This window comes from Podarcis filfolensis (assembly GCF_964270895.1).
Source record: "Podarcis filfolensis genome assembly, chromosome: 9".
Lineage (NCBI taxonomy): Eukaryota > Metazoa > Chordata > Lepidosauria > Squamata > Lacertidae > Podarcis > Podarcis filfolensis.
Window position 1 is genome coordinate 57,281,623 of NC_139610.1, and position 22,244 is coordinate 57,303,866.

Sequence of the window (22,244 nt, forward strand, 5' to 3'; positions counted from 1 at the left end):
GTTTCCTTACATTTCCAACATTTATTATCGGGCATGTGATAAATTTTTGCTAGCTTGACTGGGGTCATGTACCACCTATAGATCATTTTCATGATGTTCTCTCTTAAGGCATTACATGCCGTAAACTTTATACCGGTAGTCCATAACCGTTCCCAGTCAGCAAGCATAATGTCATGGCCAATGTCTTGTGCCCATTTAATCATAGCTGATTTAACCATCTCATCCTGTGTATTCCATTTCAGCAGCAAGTTATACATTCTTGACAAATTCTTAGTATTGGGTTCCAAAAGCTCTGTTTCTAATTTTGACCTCTCCACCTGGAAGCCAATTTTCCTGTCCTGTTTAAAAACTTCATTTATCTGGTGGTAATGTAGCCAGTCTCTTACTTTAGACTTCAACTTCTCATAACTCTGTAATCTCACTTTCCCCTCCTCATGTTCTATAATTTCCCAATACTTTGGCCATTTAGATTCCATATTAAGTTTTTTCACTTCCTTAGCTTCCATTGGTGACAACCACCTGGGGGTTTTGTTTTCCAGCAAATCTTTGTATCGAGTCCAAACCTTATACAATGCTTTCCTAACAATATGGTTCTTAAAACCTTGATGGATTTTTACCTTGTCATACCATATGTATGCATGCCAACCAAATCTGTTGTTAAACCCTTCCAAATCCAAAGTGTCTGTGTCTTCAAGAAGCAGCCAACTTTTCAGCCAGCAAAACGCCGCTGATTCATAGTACAGCTTTAAGTCCGGCAGGGCAAACCCCCCTCTTTCTTTTGCATCAGTTAATATCTTAAACTTTATTCTGGGCTTTTTGCCCTGCCAGACAAATCTAGATATGTCTTTTTGCCACTTCTTGAAACAATCCATTTTGTCTAAAATCTGCAATGTTTGAAACAAAAACAACATTCTAGGCAAGACATTCATCTTAATAACAGCAATACGGCCTAACAAGGAAAGTCTCAAATTTGACCATACTTCTAGGTCTTTCTTAATTTCTGTCCAGCATTTCTCATAGTTATCTTTAAAAAGATTCACATTCTTAGATGTCAAATTAATCCCCAGGTATTTCACCTTCTTTGCTATTATTAAACCAGTTTCACTCTGGAACTTTTCCCTTTCAACAGCTGTTAGATTTTTGTCCAGTACTTTCGTTTTCTGTTTGTTCAACTTAAAACCTGCTACTTGACCAAATACTTGTATTAGTTCTAGAACTCTTTTCGTACTAGTGTCTGGCTCTTGTAAGGTTAAAACTAAGTCATCTGCAAATGCTCTCAGTTTGTACTGTTTAGCTCCGACCTGAATCCCTTTAACCAGCTGGTCCTCTCTAATCATATTTAATAGAACCTCCAGGACAGATATGAAAAGTAGTGGGGATATTGGGCATCCCTGTCGTGTCCCTTTTTCAATAGCAAATTCTTCAGTGACCACATTATTTACAATCAGTTTTGCTTTTTGCTCAGAATAAATTGCACTTATACCATTTTCAAAACCTTGGCCTACCCCCATCCCTTGGAGATTCTGTTGTTGTTGTTTAGTCGTTTAGTCGTGTCCGACTCTTCGTGACCCCATGGACCAGAGCACGCCAGACACTCCTGTCTTCCACTGCCTCCCGCAGTTTAGTCAGACTCATGTTTGTAGCTTCGAGAACACTGTCCAACCATCTCGTCCTCTGTCGTCCCCTTCTCCTTGTGCCCTCCATCTTTCCCAGCATCAGGGTCTTTTCCAGGGAGTCTTCTCTTCTCATGAGGTGGCCAAAGTATTGGAGCCTCAGCTTCACGATCTGTCCTTCCAGTGAGCACTCAGGGCTGATTTCCTTAAGAATGGATACGTTTGATCTTCTTGCAGTCCATGGGACTCTCAAGAGTCTCCTCCAGCACCATATTTCAAAAGCATCAATTCTTCAGCGATCAGCCTTATTCGAGGAATAGCCAGGAACAAATTTCATTCATTTTTCCTAATGAAGAGGTCGTGATCCTGCAATGCCTTTACAGGAGAGCACCTTGTTTCCCCCCAAGTTATGACATTAGCTGCAAATCCTACTGCCATGAAGAAAATCAGTTGCATCAAAGGTATGGGATTACTTCTGTTAGCTTCAGCTGTTGTGTTAAATATTTTTTACCAATTTATGAGGAAAGGCAATTAGCTTCTTCTACATTATACGGTACAAAGCTATGTGGTGTGTTTAAAGATCTTTCCCCAAAATCTGATACTTTACTGATAATTATGGCAATATTAGACTAACCCTGAAGAATTAAATGGAATATTCTGTGTAGGAACAGCTGACCAGCTACCTTAGTGGGTCTGCAATTGCCAGGATAGTTTTGCACAGCCGGACAACCAATAAACAAAATTATCAGCACAATAAAACTGCTTAAGTAGTACCAACCCCAGCCCTCCAAACAAAATTAAACCACTTCTCATCCCCATCACTACAACTGAACAGGAGTACTTTGACCTTCACACCTAGGAATGGCGTTGTAAGGAATAGCTTGGCAGCAGCCCCATTGCCAACCATTCGGGCCCTGGCAGAACAACCACAGAATCATAGAGTTGGAAGGGATACCAAGGGTCATCTAGTTCAAACCCCTGCAAGGCAGGAATCTCAACTAAAGCATCCCTGACAGGTGGCCATCCAAACTCTGCTTAAAAACTTCCAATGGAGGAGAGCCGACCACCTCCCGAGGGATACCATTCCAAACAGCTCTTAACATCAGGAAGAACCTTCTGATGTTGAGTTGGAATCTCCTTTCTTTTAACTTGAATCCCTGGGTTTAGGCCCTACCTTCCGGAGCAAGGGAAAAGAAACTTGCTTCATCTTCTGAAATATACTCAGAGACGAGAGATTTCATGCGCTTTATTCATCTCAAAGTGGTGCCCCCCAGAATGTCTGTTTTATTATACATTATTTACACAATGGGCCCCCCACATGATTGGCTAATTCCGGAATTCACCTGTAGGCCAATCAGGTTGCGGATTCATTTCCACCTGGAGCTGGATTGGGTGGCTCCTGTGGACCAATCAGGCTGCTGCATTCTGGACCCTATTGTTCTAGGACCAATCAGACTGCTGCATTCTGAATTCTATTGTTCTAGGACCAATCAGACTGCTGCCTTTTGGATCCTATTCAACTCAGTACGTAACATATTCCATGTGACAGTCTATTAGATACTTGAAGATGGCTATCATAGCTCCTCTCAGTCTCCTCTTTTCCAGGCTAAACATACCCAGCTCCCTCAACAGTTCCTCATAAGGCTTGGTTTCCAGGCCCTTGATCATCTTGGTTGCCCCCCAGCTTGCCAATATTCTTCTGAAATTGTGGTCTCCAGAACTGGACCCAATACTCCAGGTATGGTCTGACCAAGGCAGAATGGGGTGGTACTATTACGTCCCTTGATCGGGATACAGTGGTAGCTCGGGTTAAGAACTTAATTTGTTCTGGAGGTCCGTTCTTAACCTGAAACTGTTCTTAACCTGAGGTACCACTTTAGCTAATGGAGCCTCCCGCTGCTGCCGGGCTGCTGGGACACCATTTCTGTTCTCATCCTGAAGCAAAGTTCTTAACGTGAGGTACTATTTCTGGGTTAGCGGAGTCTGTAACCTGAAGTGTCTGTAACCCAAGGTACCACTGTACTATACTTCTATTGATGCAGCCTAAAATAGCACCATAATCATAATAATGACCACTTATCTGCATCTAGGGTGGTAAAACATTTTTGTGAAGATGTCAAGAGCATAGCAGGAAAACTACACTCAGTCTGTGCATATGTGTGTGTGTATGGTTCAGGATTAGAGGAAATAGATTTGTCAATGCTGTTTAGTCATCCTTGTAATCCTCTGCAGATGCTCCCAATAAATCCAGTCTCTCCCTAATGGTTTCTACCCACCACAAAAATAAATTCAGTGTGTTAGCTTTGTGAGTGATTCTATGCACGGTAGATACTTTAACTACAGAAGGAGGAGGTAAACCCCAGCAACTTCTCAACTGCAGAGTTATTTAAATCTATTTACATGCCATATTGCTCGTTGCCCAGAATGCAAGTCTACCATTAATGAGGCCCATGACTGCCCAAAAATCACACATGTCAAAACCATGAGGTGGAGCCTTTGTAAAAAGGGTAATTAGGAGGTGAGACAGAGAGGAGGCTCTTTCGAGTCCTGATGTTGTCCTCTCCTGGCCCAATTGAGTGATGTCTGTGTGAACACATTCCTACTTCCACCACATTTCAGAACGAGATCGTTTAAAAGCACCAGTGTGAACCATGTTTATTTCCACTGAAGCCACCGATTGGCTTTCAGAAGAGCAAATTTACGACTTGGGATTTTACCCTCTCCCAAATCAGAACTGTCTCCAACAGCACACAATTTTTTAAAAAAAAGATAAGCAAGCATTTACAAACACATAGGTTAACAACCCAAGTCCTTTCAAACACAGTGCTGATCAAACAAACCACAAAACGAAAAGGAGTACTAGCCTAAGGGTGCAATCCTAAATAACGATGGGCAAATCTGTCAATTTCAGGATTTTCTCAGAATCTCATTTCCCCCCAGTCTTAAATCCAGTTCCCTATATTTCCACATCAAATAGGTCAGTAGTTTAGTGTGCATTTCTCCTTGCACGGTTTACATCCAGTTTTGCCTACAAAACAGTTTTGTCGCAAACAATTTTCTCCATTATACTGCAATTTTTCTATGACACTAATATAAGCTTTATATGCATTTACATTATCTGGTTGGAGAACTGCATTGCAACATTCAGAGAAGTGTGAATTTCAAAGGATGGCTGTGTTTTGCTTCATATTGTTTCAGGAAGTGCAAATCTGTGACCTGATTCAAATGTCTTCCTCCATCCTTAACCACATAACTAGGGACTAAGTCCTAATGAACACAGTAGGATTTACTTTCAAGTAAGTACATATGCACAGCATTGTTCTTCATCTTGCAAACAGTACATTAAAAAAGCCTGGGGTTAGTATAATACATGGAAAATATTTATGAACACACAATTCTATCTCTTTTGTACAGCATGCATTAGCATATTTCCATCCATTATCCTAACTCCAATATTTTTTGTTTTTCAGTTAAACCACACAACAGCATCCAGCTAAATCTTCTGCTCATGTCCCATTAAAATGAGCAGGAATTGTCCGGGAACTGGTGCAAGGTTTCAGTTTGGGTTGCATTAATGTTTATTTGTGCTACCTTAGCATGGAACACTACTGCACTTTAAAAAATGGGTTCCACTAAAGGCAGGATTACAACTGAAATAATAAATAATCATTATTTTTACTGTGCAGATTTTAAAAACGCCTGGGAGAACCATGGACCTTTCTGTTTCTTCCTTCAAGAAACAGTGTGTGTTTGCAGTGTTTTTAATGTCAACGCCAGAGTGATACTGGCCCCAGGGCAAAATCAGATAACTGGAACTCCTGTGGTCCTTTTTCTTTGGTTAAAAGTAGCTGGAGGTGGGTGGTGGGGAAGACTGGGAATAGGGTTGTGATATTTAAGAAAGGAAACCCCCCCTTTCCCCCTGAATCATGTCCTTTACTTAAATTGCTGCTGTTACAGCTCTAATGCTGCTATGAAGCAAGAAAAGACAAGGACAAGTGCCTCCCTTCCAATCCCTTCCCATGGGTAAAAGTAACTTCATAGCTGAGGAGCAGTGACTTAAGTTGCAGAAATGAGGTGCAGGAAATGGGTTAAGCCAGGGGTCAGCAAACTTTTTCAGCAGGGGGCCAGTCCACTGTCCCTCAGACCTCATGGGGGGCCAGACTATATTTGGGGGGGGGGATGAACAAATTCCTATGTCCCACAAATAACCAAGAAATGCATTTTAAATAAAAGCACACATTCTACTCATGTAGAAACACCAGGCAGGCCCCACAAATAACCCAGAGATGAATTTTAAATAGAAGGGCACATTCTACTCATGTAAAAACATGCTGATTCCCAGACCGTCTGCGGGCTGGATTGAGAAGGCGATTGAGCCGGATCTGGGCCCCGGGCCTTAGTTTGCTTACCCATGGGTTAAGCCCTCTCTGCTCCTTCACTGTGGCCCCAATCCAAAGTGCCTGCCCCCAGGTGTTTTTAAAACCAAACAAAGGGACTCAGGAAGATCTGCACATGGCCACACAACACATCTAACTGGACCCTCAATGAGTGCCTAGAATTGCGTCAATTTGTATGATTTCCTTAACTTGTCACATAAAAAAGGGTTTCTTTAAATATATGTAAATATGTAAACACAGTGAACACGCACTCAAGATTCTGGGCCTCTTGAAGTTGACAGTAAAGCTTTCATGGGCTCAAGTATCACAGATTCAGGCCCTAAGCCAGCACGGCAGTACGTGTAAAAGCCAACATCAGCCACGGTTGGGGTCAAATGAAAGATCAGGCGCCTGTTTCAAAACCAGCTTTCCGAGGAGTCGGGCTGATCACTGAAAACTTTCTTGCACATGTTGGAGTTCTCTTGGTGAAGGGGATATTCGGAACCAGCCAGCAGCCTCACTTTTCCTTTCCGGGAGGTATAAGATTCTCCTGATGGTAGACTTTCATATTTAATTAAGTATCTCCTGCAAAATAATAATAATATTGCATTATATATTGTAACTCGGATGACATAAAGTATCTATCCTATGAGTAGTAGTTCTTAATGATAAGCCCAATTGCACATTTTTGTGGCAAAATCTCTTCCCACCCAGCATATTCTAAAGATATAAAGAAGCCAATTTTCAGGATTTCACCAGGGTTGGTAGAAACCTCCAGGCCCACCAGCCTCTGAATCCACTTCCTGACACACGTCCTAAGCCAACCCTCCCTAAGTCTAGTTACAGTACAGTGGTACCTCGACTTACGAACAGTCCTGTTTACGAACTCTTCGGTTTACAAACTCCGCAAAACCAGAAGTAGTATTCCAGTTTGAGAACTTTACGTCGGTCTACGAACTGAAGCCAAACAGTGGAAGGGCACCAGCAGTGGTAGGCCTCATTAGGGAAAGCATGCCTTGGTTTAAGAATGGATTTGGTTTAAGGATGGACTTCAGGAACAGATTAAGTTCTTAAACTGAGGTACCACTGTACACTGTTAACATTACAGACAAATAGCTCCCCCTGCTTCCTACCTGGAAGGACTTTCAATTTTGTCCATCTGCAAGCAAACTAAAAATGGATATTGTGAAAACTGCACTGTAGAGACAAAGTCCAGAGTTGTTTCAGCTTCAACACTGCTTTCCATGCCAGCCTTGACGAAGAGCGCATCCACAACAATGTTGCCGACTATCACCACAGCTCCCCTGCAAGAAGAGATTGAGATAAACCAGGACGTCATATATTAGATACCATTCCGGCACCCAAAGAACAGGAGCGTCCCTCCCGTCTGTAACTTCCCGCAAACTCCATTAGGTAACAAGGCCACCACATCATGCCACCTCCCCAATGTCTCTGTATCACTGGCTCCTAGTGGTAGGAAAGCACATTTTAGGACATCCCAAGACAAGTAAATATGCCTAAACAGTAGAGAGGGAGTACTCGACATGTGGCTGCAGTTCCAATTCAATTGCCACATCGAATTCCACTCTGAATCTCAATTTGATAAAGCCATCCTCAAATCCCACAGATAGCCTGAGAAACTCCTCTTACCAATATGCCAACTAATGAAATCCAGTTTTACATAGAAGGGCTGTCAATATCTTCCCCACAACCTCAACAAAGCCTAACCTTGAGCACCTTTTGGGGGAAGTGCAAGAACTTTGCGTAAGCATGGTGATTATGCATCATTAATTGCCCTTATACATTTGCAGCAAAATCCTATGAAAGTCAAAGTCTGCTCAGAAAAAACAAGTGTTAAATGGGACTGACTGACTTCCAGGTAAGTCTGATGAGGATTACAACTGCATCGTTGCCAGCATAGTTTTTGAAATCAGTTAGACAAAAACAGTCCCCCCAAAGAAAGAAACATGAATATTTCTGTCTAAAACAGGGATTCAGTTCATATTGATAAGCATTTTAAGATTTCCACGCTTTCCTCAGATTTAAAATTCCCTATGTTGACAAAATCATTTGATGCGTTTCCTTTAAGGATGTCTGGAGTTAGGTCATCTCACCGGTTTTTAACATTGGTTTTGGATTCTCTGTACCAAAGGCTGAATTCCATTCCTCCAGAAATATCAATGGCCAGGCCTCCCTGGAATTCCGTGCTGCAAACCAGCCCAGACTGTAGCTGAATTACCTAGATGCAAAATGGTGCACATGTTTTATTCAATATATGACCAATATTTAAAATCTGTTCTTAACTGGTTTTATTGTGATATTGCTTACTTGTTTGTGAATTAGGTTCTTCTTTATTGTTGAATTATTGTTACCTGGATTGGGCATTATTTAAGCTTACATCATTACTGTTTTAACATGAGTTTAAGAGCAGAATGTGAAGGAATGGAAACATTTTAAAGACCTGTCTTGATTTTATTGACTTAGCTTCAGAAACAGGGTGAAGTGATGGGGCTAAAGTCAAGGGCATATTTAACCTACAGATTTAAATAGATTTTACGGTCCTTGTCTACATTGCATTTAAGAGACATGGGAGAATTCTCCACAGGCTTCCTGACAATCTCCGTCCCCTGACCTGCTGCAGGAACACCAACATAAATCCCACACAGCACGGGAAAAGTTATGTAAGAAAGATACATCAGCTACCAACTACCATTCACAAATTCCAATCATCTGGTTGTGAAAGTCTTGCAGTGCCAGCTAAATGCAGAAGTAACCATAGATAAGGCTGGCAGAGTGAGACCACCACACCAGGAGTTGCCTTAGGGACATCTTTCAGACCGAAATGCATCTCTTGGGAATGCTGTTAATGCTGTGTGGAAAGTGAGACATTTTAAAAAGCAAGCATGTATCTCCACTTAATTTAGCCAATTCAGCATTTCTTGCAGGAAGCTGCCCAGAATGGCTGGGGCAACCCAGCCAGATGGGTGGCATATAAATAATAAAATTATTATTATTATTAAGTTTCCAATCCAGAAAATTCAAGCCCCATTTGCATGAGATTATCTGAATGCCTGCAAAACTTGAGGTTGCTAATCACAAGGCTCTCTCTATGCCATGGGTAGGCAAACTAAGGCCCGGGGGCCAGATCTGGCCCAATTGCCTTCTCAATCCGGCCCACAGACGGTCCAGGAATCAGCATGTTTTTACATGAGTAGAATGCGTGCTTTTTATTTAAAATGCATCTCTGAGTTATTTGTGGGGCATAGGGATTCGTTCATATTTTTTTCCCCAGAATATAGTCCAGCCCCCCACAAGGTCTGAGGGACAATGAAACGGCCCCCAGCTGAAAAAGTTTGCTGACCCCTGCATGCCTTCTAGAGGAAGTTGGGAAGACACAAAAAAGAAACCACTTCTCTCCAGTATTAGGCCACCTGCAGCAAGAATTTGTGCAAAAGAGCTATTGCAAGAAGTGCCAAATGGTTTCCTGCAGAATTTGGTTGGAGATACAGCTTTATGGGCAGGCAGGAGGAGATAGCTGCATTCACAGAGCTTTCTGCCAAGGCTAAGGCTTACAGCTGTCAGAATCTTTTACAGCTGGACTGGAAGTCCATCGCACTGAGTCAATTTTGGAAGTGATAATAGCTCAGGGTCAGAGCAAGTCATTTCATTTGAATGCTGATAGACAGCCAAGATTTTAAAGTTCACAGGACTTGGAAATCAGATTAACTTTAAATATAGCCATACTACATGGCCTGAGACAAGGCATGATGTGTCCAGATCCAATGCACAATTTACGCTGAAGTAAGACCCATCAAAATGGAAGGTGTATAACATGGGAGAAGCAGGTGGCACTGAAAAGCGCACTTTTTTCCACTGTCCTTTGCTTTGTTAAAAAAATAATAATAATGGGGGAAAGAATAGGTTTTTTTTATTGTAATTCAGCAAGACAGATTTTTAAAGATGCTTTAAATAATAGCAAATCTGCACATTGGGCTCATTTGCTTTTAGAGCTTGTGTTTTTCTGCTTTATTCTATTTTTATCCTGCACACCACTCCCATGGCTTCATGCTATGAGGTGATTTATAATTTTGTAAAATATAAGCAAATAAATGTGACTTCATGTTACTAGCCATGGAGCTGCTCTAGTCCCGGGGAAAGGGCAGAGATTCCTCTTTCTTTTATGTGTGTGTGTGTTGGGGGAAGGGCTTGCTCCTGTGCCCCCCTCCTATTTAATCCTTACACTAGCCCTGTGAGGTACGTTGAGCTGGAAAAGAGTCTCTGACCCAAGATCGCCCAGGGAGCTTCATGGTTAAATGGGGATATGAACCTGAGTTGCCCCAGTCCTTGTCTGATACTCAATATAACCATATTGGGTAATGGTGGCTCTCTGTACATTTCTAAACAAACATATGAATCTTAGCCTAGATTCATAACTCCATCTGATTTTCAATTACACTTAGTTGCAGCAATGGGATTTATATCAAAAAGGGAGGTTTAAAGTACTCATTCATATGAGATTTTAATGAAATACAATCAAATGCTACAGGAAACTGTTGCCATGGGTTGAAAAATACCTGACATTTCCCCATGACTACATGCACTTCGGAATATGCAATCATATGGTGAATAAGAAATAAAACACTGGGGGGAAAACAGCGATACATAAAATGGTGTATTGTGTTACGTCACAGCTAAGCACAGTTATAAAAAATGTGGCTTGTTTCTTGTTTTTGTGAAACTATGAATGTCAGTGATTTCTCCCCTTGATGAGGTTTAAGCATTTGAGCTTAGCATTTGTCAGTTGGTTGCATGTAGACTCTGAATAACTTAATGGGAGGATAGTATCTCCCACTTCCTGCCAATGGGAATATAGACGGCTCATCCACACTTCCACTTTCTGCTGTTTTCCCTGTGAAAACCCACAGAACTGGAGCAAATGTCAATTCCCCACCCCCCCTCTCACACTCCCGTTGGCTTTGCTTCAATTTAGCACTAAAGAGCAGATTTTCTAGAGGAAAGCAATAGGCCAAAGGCAAAACCACTCGGACCCCTGCCTAGAAAGAATGAGACAAGCGGAAAACTACTTGGACCCATTCTTCCTAAGCAAGGGACAAGCAGAAGTGTGGACAAGCCCACAGCAACCCTATTGGAGCTAGTGTGGTGTAGTGGTTAAGAGCGGTAGACTCGTAATCTGGTGAACTGGGTTCGATTCCCTGCTCCTCCACATGCAGCTGCTGGGTGACCTTGGGCTAGTCACACTTCTCTGAAGTCTCTCAGCCTCACTCACCTCACAGAGTGTTTGTTATGGGGGAGGAAGGGAAAGGAGAATGTTAGCCACTTTGAGACTCCTTCGGGTAGTGATAAAGCGGGATATCAAATCCAAACTCTATGCTTGTCTACTCAGAAGCAATTCTTATCAAGCTCAATGGAATTTGCTCCAAAATAGCAAATCCTGCACAGGATTGCAGTCAAAATTAATTAATGCAGTTCTGGTTGTTCTTACTTGTGATCTCCCCGTAAGTGCATGTCAAATGGGGAGTAAAGGATATTATCTATGCACGGAAGCTATTTAATTGCCCGGTATGGAGAACTCACCTGTGAGTAATCCATCAGAAGGATGAGTCCTTTCACCACACTTATGGGGTCTCCAGTGGCTGAGAACATTTTAGACATGAGATCGCCATACCCTTGGAAAAAGGTAACGGGTCTAAGCTGAACATCGAACATGAGCGCTGACACACCAGCGAAGGACTCTAGATTTTCTTCACCTTCATCAGCAGATGCAGCTATAATGGATTCTAGGCCCTGAGCCTCAATCACCACCTAAAAGGAGATAGGAGCACACAGCTTGCATGATGAATGATGACCACTTGCAGGCAAGCACATGCCATCCATACCTCTTTAAAGTCCACAAGGTAGCTGCAGAATTTGCCATCAGCCCATGCCCTGCTTTTATATCTAGGTGTCCAAAAGAGAGGCATGGCATGGCTCCTTTTAGGTAAGAGTTGCACAGAAAGTTTTATCAATGTGGCTTTTTCATCCAAGGGTGTGAAAAACTGCAGCTGCTGAAATTCCTTCTTCTGCACAACTATTAGATGGAATAGGCCTGTTCTCTTTTGCATCTGGACACTTGCTGTCTAGACTGGTTCACATGTAATGCTAAATCATCATGGTTCAATGCTACAGGGTGAGCCCTCAGAAAGTCAGAGCATAGTACAGTGGACACTCGGGCTGCGACCATGATCCGTGCAGGATGCACATTCGCAACCCACAGCATTTGCTACCCACAGTGGTGCATCTGCGCACGCGTGGGTTGCAATTTAGCACTTCTGCGCATGTGCGACCGCCGAAACCTGGAAGTAACCCGTTCCAGTACTTCTGGGTTTCGGCAGGTCCGTAACCCAAAAAAACATAACCTGAAGTGTCTGTAACCCGAGGTATGACTGTACACCTCCAATGTGACCAGAGCAAAGCTGCCAAGATGACTGCCAATTTTCCTTGAATGTCATCTTAGTGTTATATACAAATCTGGAATTCTGGATTAAAAATAACTCTGTTCAATAAAGCAAACTGATAACTCATAGTTTGAAGTTGTCTTAGTTTGAAATTGATTAGAACAGGATTCCTGGTTTGTTTGGACAGTAAGGATTTGAGGAAATTGAATGCCATCATAGGAGGGCGGGGGAGAACTAAGCAGGAGGAGGAGAAGGCAGGGAAGGAACATGCAAGCCAGGCATTGGGCTTGTGGAGGTTCATCCATTTAGGGCTACACTGTGGTTTAGTATTACATATAAACACAGCCTCTGTAAGAACATAAGAAGAGTCTTGTTGGATCAGACAAAAGGGCCATCTATTCCTGTACAGTGGATGCTCGGGTTGCGAACGTGATCTGTGTGGGAGGCACATTCGCAACCCGCAGCGGCGTGTCTGCGCATGCGCGGGTTGTGATTCGGCGCTTCTGCGCATGCGCAAAGTGCAATTTAGCACTTCTGTGCCTGCACAACTGCCAAAACCTGGAAGTAATCCGTTCCAGTACTTCTGGGTTTCAGAGGTCCATAACCTGAAAGAGCGCAACCTGAAGCATCTGTAACCCAAGGTATGACTGTATTGTCCAACCAGAAGACTGTGGGAATTTCACAAGCAGTATATGAGTGCAACAACACTCTCCCACTGTCATCAAAAAAACAAAAGCTCAAACAAAAATGGTAGTGCTACTTCTATAACAAACCTTGGATAAGGGAACACTCTTAAGGGAGACACCATAGCTGAGTGCATGCAGAATGTCCCAGGTTTATTCTCTTGCATCTCTGATTAGGAGGCTGATAAGGAAGACCTCTGTCTGAAACCCTGGAAAGGCTCTGCCAATCGCAACAGAGGATACTGACCTAGCCAACAGTCTGACCCCAAACTATAAGGCAGCTTCTTACATTTCCATTTGAGGGGCTCAACCCACCAGCTGCTACGCACATTGGTTCAAAGTATGGTATAATGGAGCGACCACATTATGTCCAAGCTGCACACTTATACTTTTTCGCTGAGTTATTACTCTAGTAGCGCATGGGACTTACCTGGTTGGCATGAAGTTGAGCATATTTATTGAAAAGAAAGATATTCAGGTTACTTCTTCTTAAGATTCCAGAGCCAGAGTAGAGTATGTCAAGGCTATAGGTGGATGACACATCCGGAGAACCTTGATTAAACAGAGAGACAAGTTGTAAGGATTTCTGGTGAAACTGAGTGTCAATAAATGTAATGAAAACCTACTATCTAGTTTGTTAGTCACTTACGTGTTAGGTAACCCGAAAAAGCTGAGGAAGAACCTGTTTTCGCAAATCGGTCGTAGTTATGAATGGAGATATCCTTCAGAGCTTTGCGGATCATTTTGCTGAAACACAAAAAAGTGTCCTTAACCACCAGAAAATTAAATATCTTCTACAAATGGCAACATGCAGCAAATGGGAAGGTTTGTGTTGCTTGAGTAGTGTAATCAAAAGACCACAACCAGAAGATAAAAATGTTATTATTATATTGGCCTACAGATTGCAAAAGGTCTTAACCCAAAAGTTGCTGAAATCACTGATGATTCTGTAAAGTTCTAATCACTGCATAAGAACCACTGGAGGAAATTGTTCGATGAAGTTGCTTATTTATGTAAGAAATTCACTGGTTAAAAGAACAGTAAAGGAATAACAATTATAGGAATATTCAGATGTGGTGAGGAGGCTTGAGGGAGGCAGCGAATGTGGCATTGCTGCAAGTGCTCTAGGCCAGGCTTCCCCAAACTCGGCCCTCCAGCTGTTTTGGGACTACAACTCCCATCATCCCTAGCTAACAGGACCGGTGGTCAGGGATGATGGGAACTGTAGTCCTAAAACAGCTGGAGGGCCGAGTTTGGGGGTGCCTGCTCTAGGCCAAAGATCCTGGATTTTCTAGCATAACACAATAGAAATGAAAAATTAACATCTCAATGCATTTTTTGTAGTCTACCAATAAAGAGAAGGATAATGAAATTATTTTAAACATTAGATCTGCTAAGGGTCTTCCCCTTCTTTTAGGAAAAAATAACCAGTCCATTAAATACCAGACAGATATTTTTGCCTCAATACTTTGCAGTTTCTCCTGAATCCCCCACCCCCCTGGTCTAAAAAGGTGGATTTATACTGAACATGGTGTACATGTTTCCAGTACAGCCCCCACCCCACCAAATGCTGCCTTGCCTTTGCCCTGAAACAACACTATGCACAGGCAAGTGGAGAAACATAAATAACAAATGAAACTTGATATACCTGGAAGGCATTTCAAAACGTAGAATGTCCTGGATTAGCGAAAGCATGTACTTATTCATTTCCAGAGGCAGCTCTCCAATAGAGAGCAGGAGGTTTTTCACTTCCATGAAGGAAGGATTGTTGCTGAAGATGATGGAAGCTGCTGTGGTGCGTACCGTCTTCTCGTGAACTTTATGGTTCTGGTGATAAATCCTGTTCATAGTTTTCTTCACCTAATGGGGACACAATCTGGTCAAGTTTCATCACCTGTACATAACTGGCAGCATAACAAAAGCAGGAAATTTTATTTATCACCAATAAATAAAAACAGATCAGTGGGCTGGCTTCTCAAGGAACAACATACAAGTATAGTATGAAAATTCATGAATATTATACTAGGACCAGTCCGAAACAATGGGACTCCTCCAGCCCCAGACTGGATGCGAAAGTATAACCAGGAAGAATTTATGACTGACATGCAGCTTGTTCTGGGAGGTGGGGGGGATGATGGGAAATCACGTGAGTCACGAGTCTTACCTGGAAGCTGTAGGAGTGAATGATAGATAAAACTCCCATATAACTACCCACCTAATTCTTCTTTTCACCCCTTCTAGAAAGAGCCTCATGCTTTTTAGGGCTATAAGCCGGAATTGAGATAGCATTTTACAGTTTCTTGTGATATGCAGATGGATAGATGGACAAATGTCTCCTACAATGCAAATCCTGCTCACTGGTCCAGGGCAGAGGACAAGGACCTAGCGCTACCTTGCCTATGCCCCCCAAATATGAGGCTTATGGGGAAAACTTTGGGGTTGCTTTCAAAAATGTCTTCCCAGACTCTTCAGGACATAGAATGATAAAAAAAATGGAATATTTATCTTACTTAGAAACACCTGATATTTAAATGAGGGACTATCAGGCAGGGAGAGACACATTATTTGAAATGTCCACCTGTGCCATCTTGTCTTTGGGCAATTTTCTATTATTTTACCTCACTGGTAATGAAAGAGTGGTGATATCTCTGCAGAGCAGAAACAGCAACATTGCTGATGGGGCCTTCTCCCGACTCAGCGTATTTCAGAAGGTCTGGAATAGCTTCAGGCAAAACAGCATTCTTCAATGCCAGAAGGTAGACCTTCACTTCATCAGCCGTCTTTGCCCTGTTCAAACCTCCAGAGATCAGCTTCTTGGCTTCCATAACAGCCTGGAAAGAAAATGCAAAACTTCCTAAAACACTGTTATATTGAGGGGGTCAGTGGGGGTGGGGGTGGGGAATCCATGTGATTGGGTAGTAAATCAATGATAGTGATACTTGGGAAATCTGGCAAAATTACACCTAGGAGTATAGCAGATAGATGATAGCACGAGCTCCTTGCTAGATTCCATAAAATCTAGCAATATATACTCACTATTATTAACACAGCTCCCAGCCTTGAGATCACTGCAAAGAATAAAGTAGGTCTACCATTTAGGGAGAGGCTAGTGGTGGCAGTGGTGGGAAGAGACACCTATGAGAGCAAAAGCTATTGTTGTTGCTGATACAATATTAGATTTTATGCAAACCAGTGTGCTGTGTTGCTGTACAGAATATGGAAGTGACATGATCTCTTCACCTCAGAGGATTCATTAGATGGACAAAACTGGGATAGCCAGGCAAGAGAGAGGTCCGAGGAAGGAACAGGTGAATTACATGAAAGGAGCAGGTAAGGCAACATAAGGATGGTTCGAGAACAGTTCTCAGAAAGAAATGCTTCATGAGCGGGGAGTTGGCTTGGGGCATAAATATTGAAAGGCTGTTCCAGATGTAAGGAGCACCATGAAAGAAGCCAGAAAGATGGAAGTGGGCAAAGAGGTCAGCTTGGATGGAGCTTCATATTTGCACAATTCTGCTTTTGTTTCCAACACCGAAAAGAAAATACATACAGGCAGTTTGCAGCCTCCCTTGTCACACAGCTTTTTGATGAGGGCCCCAATAACGATGACAACTGTTTCTCGGATTTCGCTGCTGCCGATCTGGCTGTTATATGTATTCTGTTATATGATGAAGAAGAAAAGACATTATTGGTTTCTGCCTCTTAACCCTTGGATGTATATTTGATCCCCCTCAGATGTGTTTCACTGGGTTCCCTTTCCCACAGGATTATTCCTTCCCAGGAAAAGCTGGTGGTGTTTCAGACCAATCTCAGGTGCTTTTGTGTTCCACTCTGAGGTTTGGTTGTGGAAAACGGCGTTCCTTATGAAAAGGAACTCATTTCCCAGCCACACCATGTGCAATAGCCAAACAGCCATTGTGAAAGTATCTCCACGAAGAGCCGCAGGCAATCTGCTGGACGAGAAGGGATAAATGACATATTGAATTGCTTCCCATTGCAAATAATTAGCCCAGCCTACTGCTTCACAAAAGGGATGCGGGTGGCGCTGTGGGTTAAACCACAGAGCCTAGGACTTGCCGATCAGAAGGTCGGCGGTTTGAATCCCCGCGACGGGGTGAGCTCCCGTTGCTCAGTCCCTGCTCCAGCCAACCTAGCAGTTCGAAAGCATGTCAAAATGCAAGTAGATAAATAGGTACCACTCTGGCGGGAAGGTAAACGGCATTTCCATGCATTGCTCTGGTTCGCCAGAAGCGGCTTAGTCATGCTGGCCACATGACCCGCAAGCTGTACGCCGGCTCCCTCGGCCAATAAAGTGAGATGAGCGCCTCAACCCCAGAGTTGGCCACGACTGGACCTAATGGTCAGGGGTCCCTTTACCTTTACCTTACTTGCTCCACAAGGCAGGTCAGGACATCGACTCATAAGAGTACACATCCTTGCTATTGTCTCGGTTGAAAGTGAGGCTCGTGGTACAGAAACATGAGGGCTAAATCAGAGCACTGAGTTCAATGGGGTTTGCTTCCATGTTAAGTACATAATATATCAGCCTTATGGCCTTGTTTTTAAAATGTATGAAGAGACTGCTAGATCAAGCCAATGGCCCATCTAGTCCAGCATCTTGTTCTCCCAGTGGCCATCCAGATGCCTATGGGAAGTTTGCAGGAGGAGCTGAGCACAGCAACACTCTCCCTTGTGATTCCCAGCAATTGACTTTCAGAGGCAGGCTGCTTTAACTCGTTTTTAGTTTCATTGTACTGAGTCTCCACTCAGAGACAACTGCAATTAAGGTGCAACTGTCAAAGAAATAAATACAGCCTCTGACAGTGGAGGTAGAACACAGGCATCATGGCTCATAGCCGTTGACACCATTATTCTCCATGAATTTGTCTAAGATCCCTTGTGAGAATGAATTCCAGAACTTCACTATATACTGTATGAAAAAGTTCTTTTCCTCCAACATTGAGCTTCACTGGATGTCCCCAAGTTCTAGTGTGACGAAAGAAGGATAAAAGCTTTTCTCTGTCCACTTTCTCCACACTTTCATGAGCTCATCTTCAGCTCTTCTGAAAGACTGGGCAATTCCTTTTCTGAGCATGATTCTTGCTCTGTAAACCCATGTTCCCTTTACCACCACTGAGACTTACAATTAGAGATCTGAGTAGTAACTCGTTGGGATGAGAAGCAAATCCACAGGCATAGAGGAACCTCTCCTGAAGGACAGATCCACTCTTGTTCTTGAAATCCAGGAAATCCAGCATAGCTTTCAGAGAGGCTGAGGTCTGTGCAGAGGCTACTGCATCAACCAACTGGGGACTGTATGAAAAGGGAAGGGATTAAAAAAACCAGGAATTATTTATTGTAAGGCATTTTTAAATTTTTTTGGCAGAGTGATGGTTACGGCATCTCCAATCAGTTTATTGCATGAGGATAGCTCAAATGTCACCTCAGTCTCTAATATAATAAAGACATCAAGCGGCTAATTACATTTCCCCCCCCCTCCTGCCTTAACCATGGTTGATGAATCAGCACTAATATTTATCCTGTTTAAGGAAATTAGCCCTGAGTGCTCACTGGAAGGACAGATTGTGAAGCTGAGGCTCCAGTACTTTGGCCACCTCATGAGAAGAGAAGACTCCCTGGAAAAGACCCTGATGCTGGGAAAGATGGAGGGCACAAGGAGAAGGGGACGAAGGACGAGATGGTTGGATAGTGTTCTCGAAGCTACCAGCATGAGTTTGACCAAACTGCGGGAGGCAGTGGAAGACAGGAGTGCCTGGCGTGCTCTGGTCCATGGAGTCACGAAGAGTCAGACACGCCTAAATGACTAAACAACAACAACAACAACAACAAACTTCAACCAGGTTATCTGCTTAATCAGGGTTTGAAGCTGGATTTAAAAGCAAAGAATTGAAGTCTGGCTAAGAAAGAGCTTGTTTAAGCAGTCATTGTGGTTGAGGCTCTGTTGCTTGGAAATGAAGGTTTGCTGCAATTCCACATCCTACTCCCAGTCTCTTAAATGCCCCGATGAGATTGGGGACACTGCATCTATATCAATCCACAGAGGTTTCTACTTTGGGAGGCAATTTAAAAGGGTCTCCAGGCCTGAGCACTGTGCCAAAGGTTATTATAGAAGCAAGGCCCCTACAACAGTGCTTTAATTTTCTGCTAATGTCAAAGAGAAGAAAATATTAGCTGTTGTAGCTTAGGGACTCAGCTACACAGCTGCAAATAAAACGTTCTAAATGTGTTGTAAAGGGCAATATACAAATGTGACACTAGATGGCAAGAGTGAGCTATGAAAAATTCAATGTATTTTTCAAAACGCTTTATTAAAAAGCACTTTCACAGCGTTTTTTTGTGTGTGTAGATTCCACGTAGGTAGATAAACCTGAATGAACGCGTTGATTCTCCTTCTGTGTATTCGCACATTTAAGATGGATATGCTAGAGATGGAAAAATAGGTTGCCAGAAACTCACAGGACTTCCACGTTGCTTTCACTTCTCAGAATCTGAAGGATCTCTTCTGTCGTAGCTTTCCTCAAGTTCTGAATGAAAGACAAAAATCCTTTCACAGCATCGGCTTTGGAAAGGTTTTCAGGTTCCATCTGTGGCCGGATAGTCTTCCACTGCTGAGTGAGCTGCCAAAAATGGACAAAATTGGTGGTAAATCTTCCCCACTGGTTAGTATTTCTATGTGCTGATCGCAACAGGTCAAAAACGCAACTGCATGTTTTCTGACAATAGCTGAAATGAAAGGGACAACTTTAACACATTGGTCACCCCATACCTTATTGTTGCAGCCTGTCCCATGTCTCCCATAGAACTAATTGGGAGGCAATGAGAAAGCAAATACAGTCTGTTCAGGATGACTGTAGGTGTGGGAGTGACCTTTAGCTGTATAGTGAATGGATACAATACACATGACCTTTTCTGTAGTGGTGATTCCATGCTTTTTCAGTCCGATTCCATATTTGCTTGGCTTTCAAAGGACAGCAAATCTTACTTCAGCTCTTTGCACCTTGGGGTGATGATTGACAGGTACATAAATCTTTTTATCTGCAGCTGATGTTCTTTTTGATGCTGTCATTTGTTTGTATACTATTTCAGCACAATGAGCATTTTAATACCTTATATAATGTTATTTTTTTATACTATCGCTAGGTGCAGTTTGTTATCAGTTAGTTTATATAGAATAAGCAGGACCTAAATATATTAGAATATGAAAAAGAAATAAACCTGTCCCCTCCCCACTCTAAGCACTGGGGTGAACTATCCATGTTGCATGAAGCTAGACAGCAATAGATTCCCATTGCCCTGCATAAATTATGAACTACTGTATTTTTTGCTCTATAAGACTCACTTTTCCCCTCCTAAAAAGTAAGGGGAAATGTGTGTGCATCTTATGGAGCGAATGCAGGCTGTGCAGCTATCCCAGAAGCCAGAACAGCAAGAGGGATTGCTGCTTTCACTGCGCAGCGATCCCTCTTGCTGTTCTGGCTTCTGAGAGTCAGAATTATTATTTTCTTGTTTTCCTCCTCCAAAAACTTGTGTGTCTTGTGGTCTGGTGCGTCTTATAGAGCGAAAAATATGGTATATGCTGCCTAGATGCCAACCAACATTTTAAATCTCCCTTCTTCCCTGACAAGGACTCAAGGCGGCTTACAGATAAAAAAATAACAGCTAAAAACATAGGGGGGGGAACAATCATGAGAGAAACAGAAGGCTGAGCTTTGTCATTTCAAACAACCTTCCACAAAGAAACAGAGCGGGTATTTTTGCCTGCGCTCTCACATTTCATGCCTCCACTTCTGTTATCTAACATTATCTATAGCATTCCTCAGAAAAGGTGCAGCTGTTTTCCCTCAACAATATTTATTTCAGCTCTCTTTATCAGGAAACCACATCAATACCAGCTCAGCCTTTGCTAAAATATCCTATCTCCATAGGGTCCGTGTTGTGAAGAGACAGCAGATGATGCTAGCCACAAATAGCCCTACAATTTCAGCAGTACTGAGTTCATCTTCCATGAATTGTAGCTAAGCCATTAGGTAATTATGAGTGAGGTGGAGGCTATTTCCTGTGGATTAATGCTCAGCAGGGGTGTATTAATGACCCAGAACACAGGTGGAGACTATTAATCTCAAATGGTGGTCACTAATGTGCAAGAAGGCATCATTTTCCATTCTGTATTTGTAACACACAGCACTGTTTCTGTTTGCTCACCTTTTCCCAAAAACTACAGTTTGTCCCACTATCCACTACGGCAAAATTACACAACTTAAGTACTTAATTATCATACCCCATTCAATGCAAAGGAAATGTAATGCAAATGGGGGGGGTCATATAACCAATTACGTATTGTTTGCAGACTGAAAGCAACAACGGCAAATACAGATAGTATGTGCTGGATTGATGCCTGTCTCAGACTTGGGACAAATAAGTGATGATTTCTGTTCCCATTCCCATCAGAATTCTCCAACCTCTCTATCAATGTGCAGCACAATGATGAACAGGGCTTTAGTGAAGCTTAGAATGGTCAGCAATATACTGTGAACTTGGGGGCTTGTGTTTGTAATCTATATTTTATATATAATAATAAAAAAAACAAAACCACATTATACTGTGGAAGGATGGACTCATAAATAAACAACACTGTTTTCCATTGTGGTGTTTCATCTCACAGTTTTAATTCAGTGTGTCCTTTCACCCTTTTTATGGGCTTTGTAATTGCATACATCTAGACCAGAGTTGTTCAATGAAACTGTGAAATGGGTCGTTCCACCGTCCCCCAGAGGCTATCACCTGTCCAGTGCAACTATGGACAACCCAAAATTCTGAAATGTAGCCATGTTATTTATATCTGACGCTATAGATATGCTTCGCTTGTAGGCGAGCAAACTCTGGCTTGCATGGCTACAGTTACAGCAGCATCTGATTACTGGCAACCAAGACAGAACTGGTTGGCTTAGCTCCCTGCTGTGGACACACCCTTGCCTTATTCCAAGAAAAGGCTGACACACAGTTCCACTGATTTTCTTTGATCCAAGTGGTCTTTGGATTATAGGAACACTGTTGTTTTGTTTGCTGTCAGGATACTCAAATCGAATCCTATAAGAT

The 22,244-nt window shown here is 42.6% G+C and overlaps 1 protein-coding gene across 3 annotated transcripts in view; it reads right to left on the reverse strand.

The window, feature by feature from the left end:
• Nucleotides 1-6,278: 6,278 nt before the first annotated feature.
• The window catches only part of MTTP (microsomal triglyceride transfer protein), a 33,295-nt gene continuing 17,329 nt past the window's right edge, over nt 6,279-22,244 (reverse strand). For all 3 annotated transcript variants that reach the window (XM_083571150.1, XM_083571152.1, XM_083571151.1), the window contains 11 exons: nt 19,605-19,765; nt 18,272-18,440; nt 16,678-16,785; nt 15,746-15,958; nt 14,776-14,987; nt 13,777-13,874; nt 13,558-13,679; nt 11,585-11,812; nt 8,104-8,228; nt 7,123-7,293; nt 6,279-6,574 (listed from right to left, as the gene is read on the reverse strand). In XM_083571150.1, the coding sequence (XP_083427276.1) occupies nt 6,406-6,574; nt 7,123-7,293; nt 8,104-8,228; nt 11,585-11,812; nt 13,558-13,679; nt 13,777-13,874; nt 14,776-14,987; nt 15,746-15,958; nt 16,678-16,785; nt 18,272-18,440; nt 19,605-19,765 (1,776 nt within the window). In that variant the 3' untranslated portion in view covers nt 6,279-6,405. The remainder of the gene's footprint in view (nt 6,575-7,122; nt 7,294-8,103; nt 8,229-11,584; nt 11,813-13,557; nt 13,680-13,776; nt 13,875-14,775; nt 14,988-15,745; nt 15,959-16,677; nt 16,786-18,271; nt 18,441-19,604; nt 19,766-22,244) is intronic.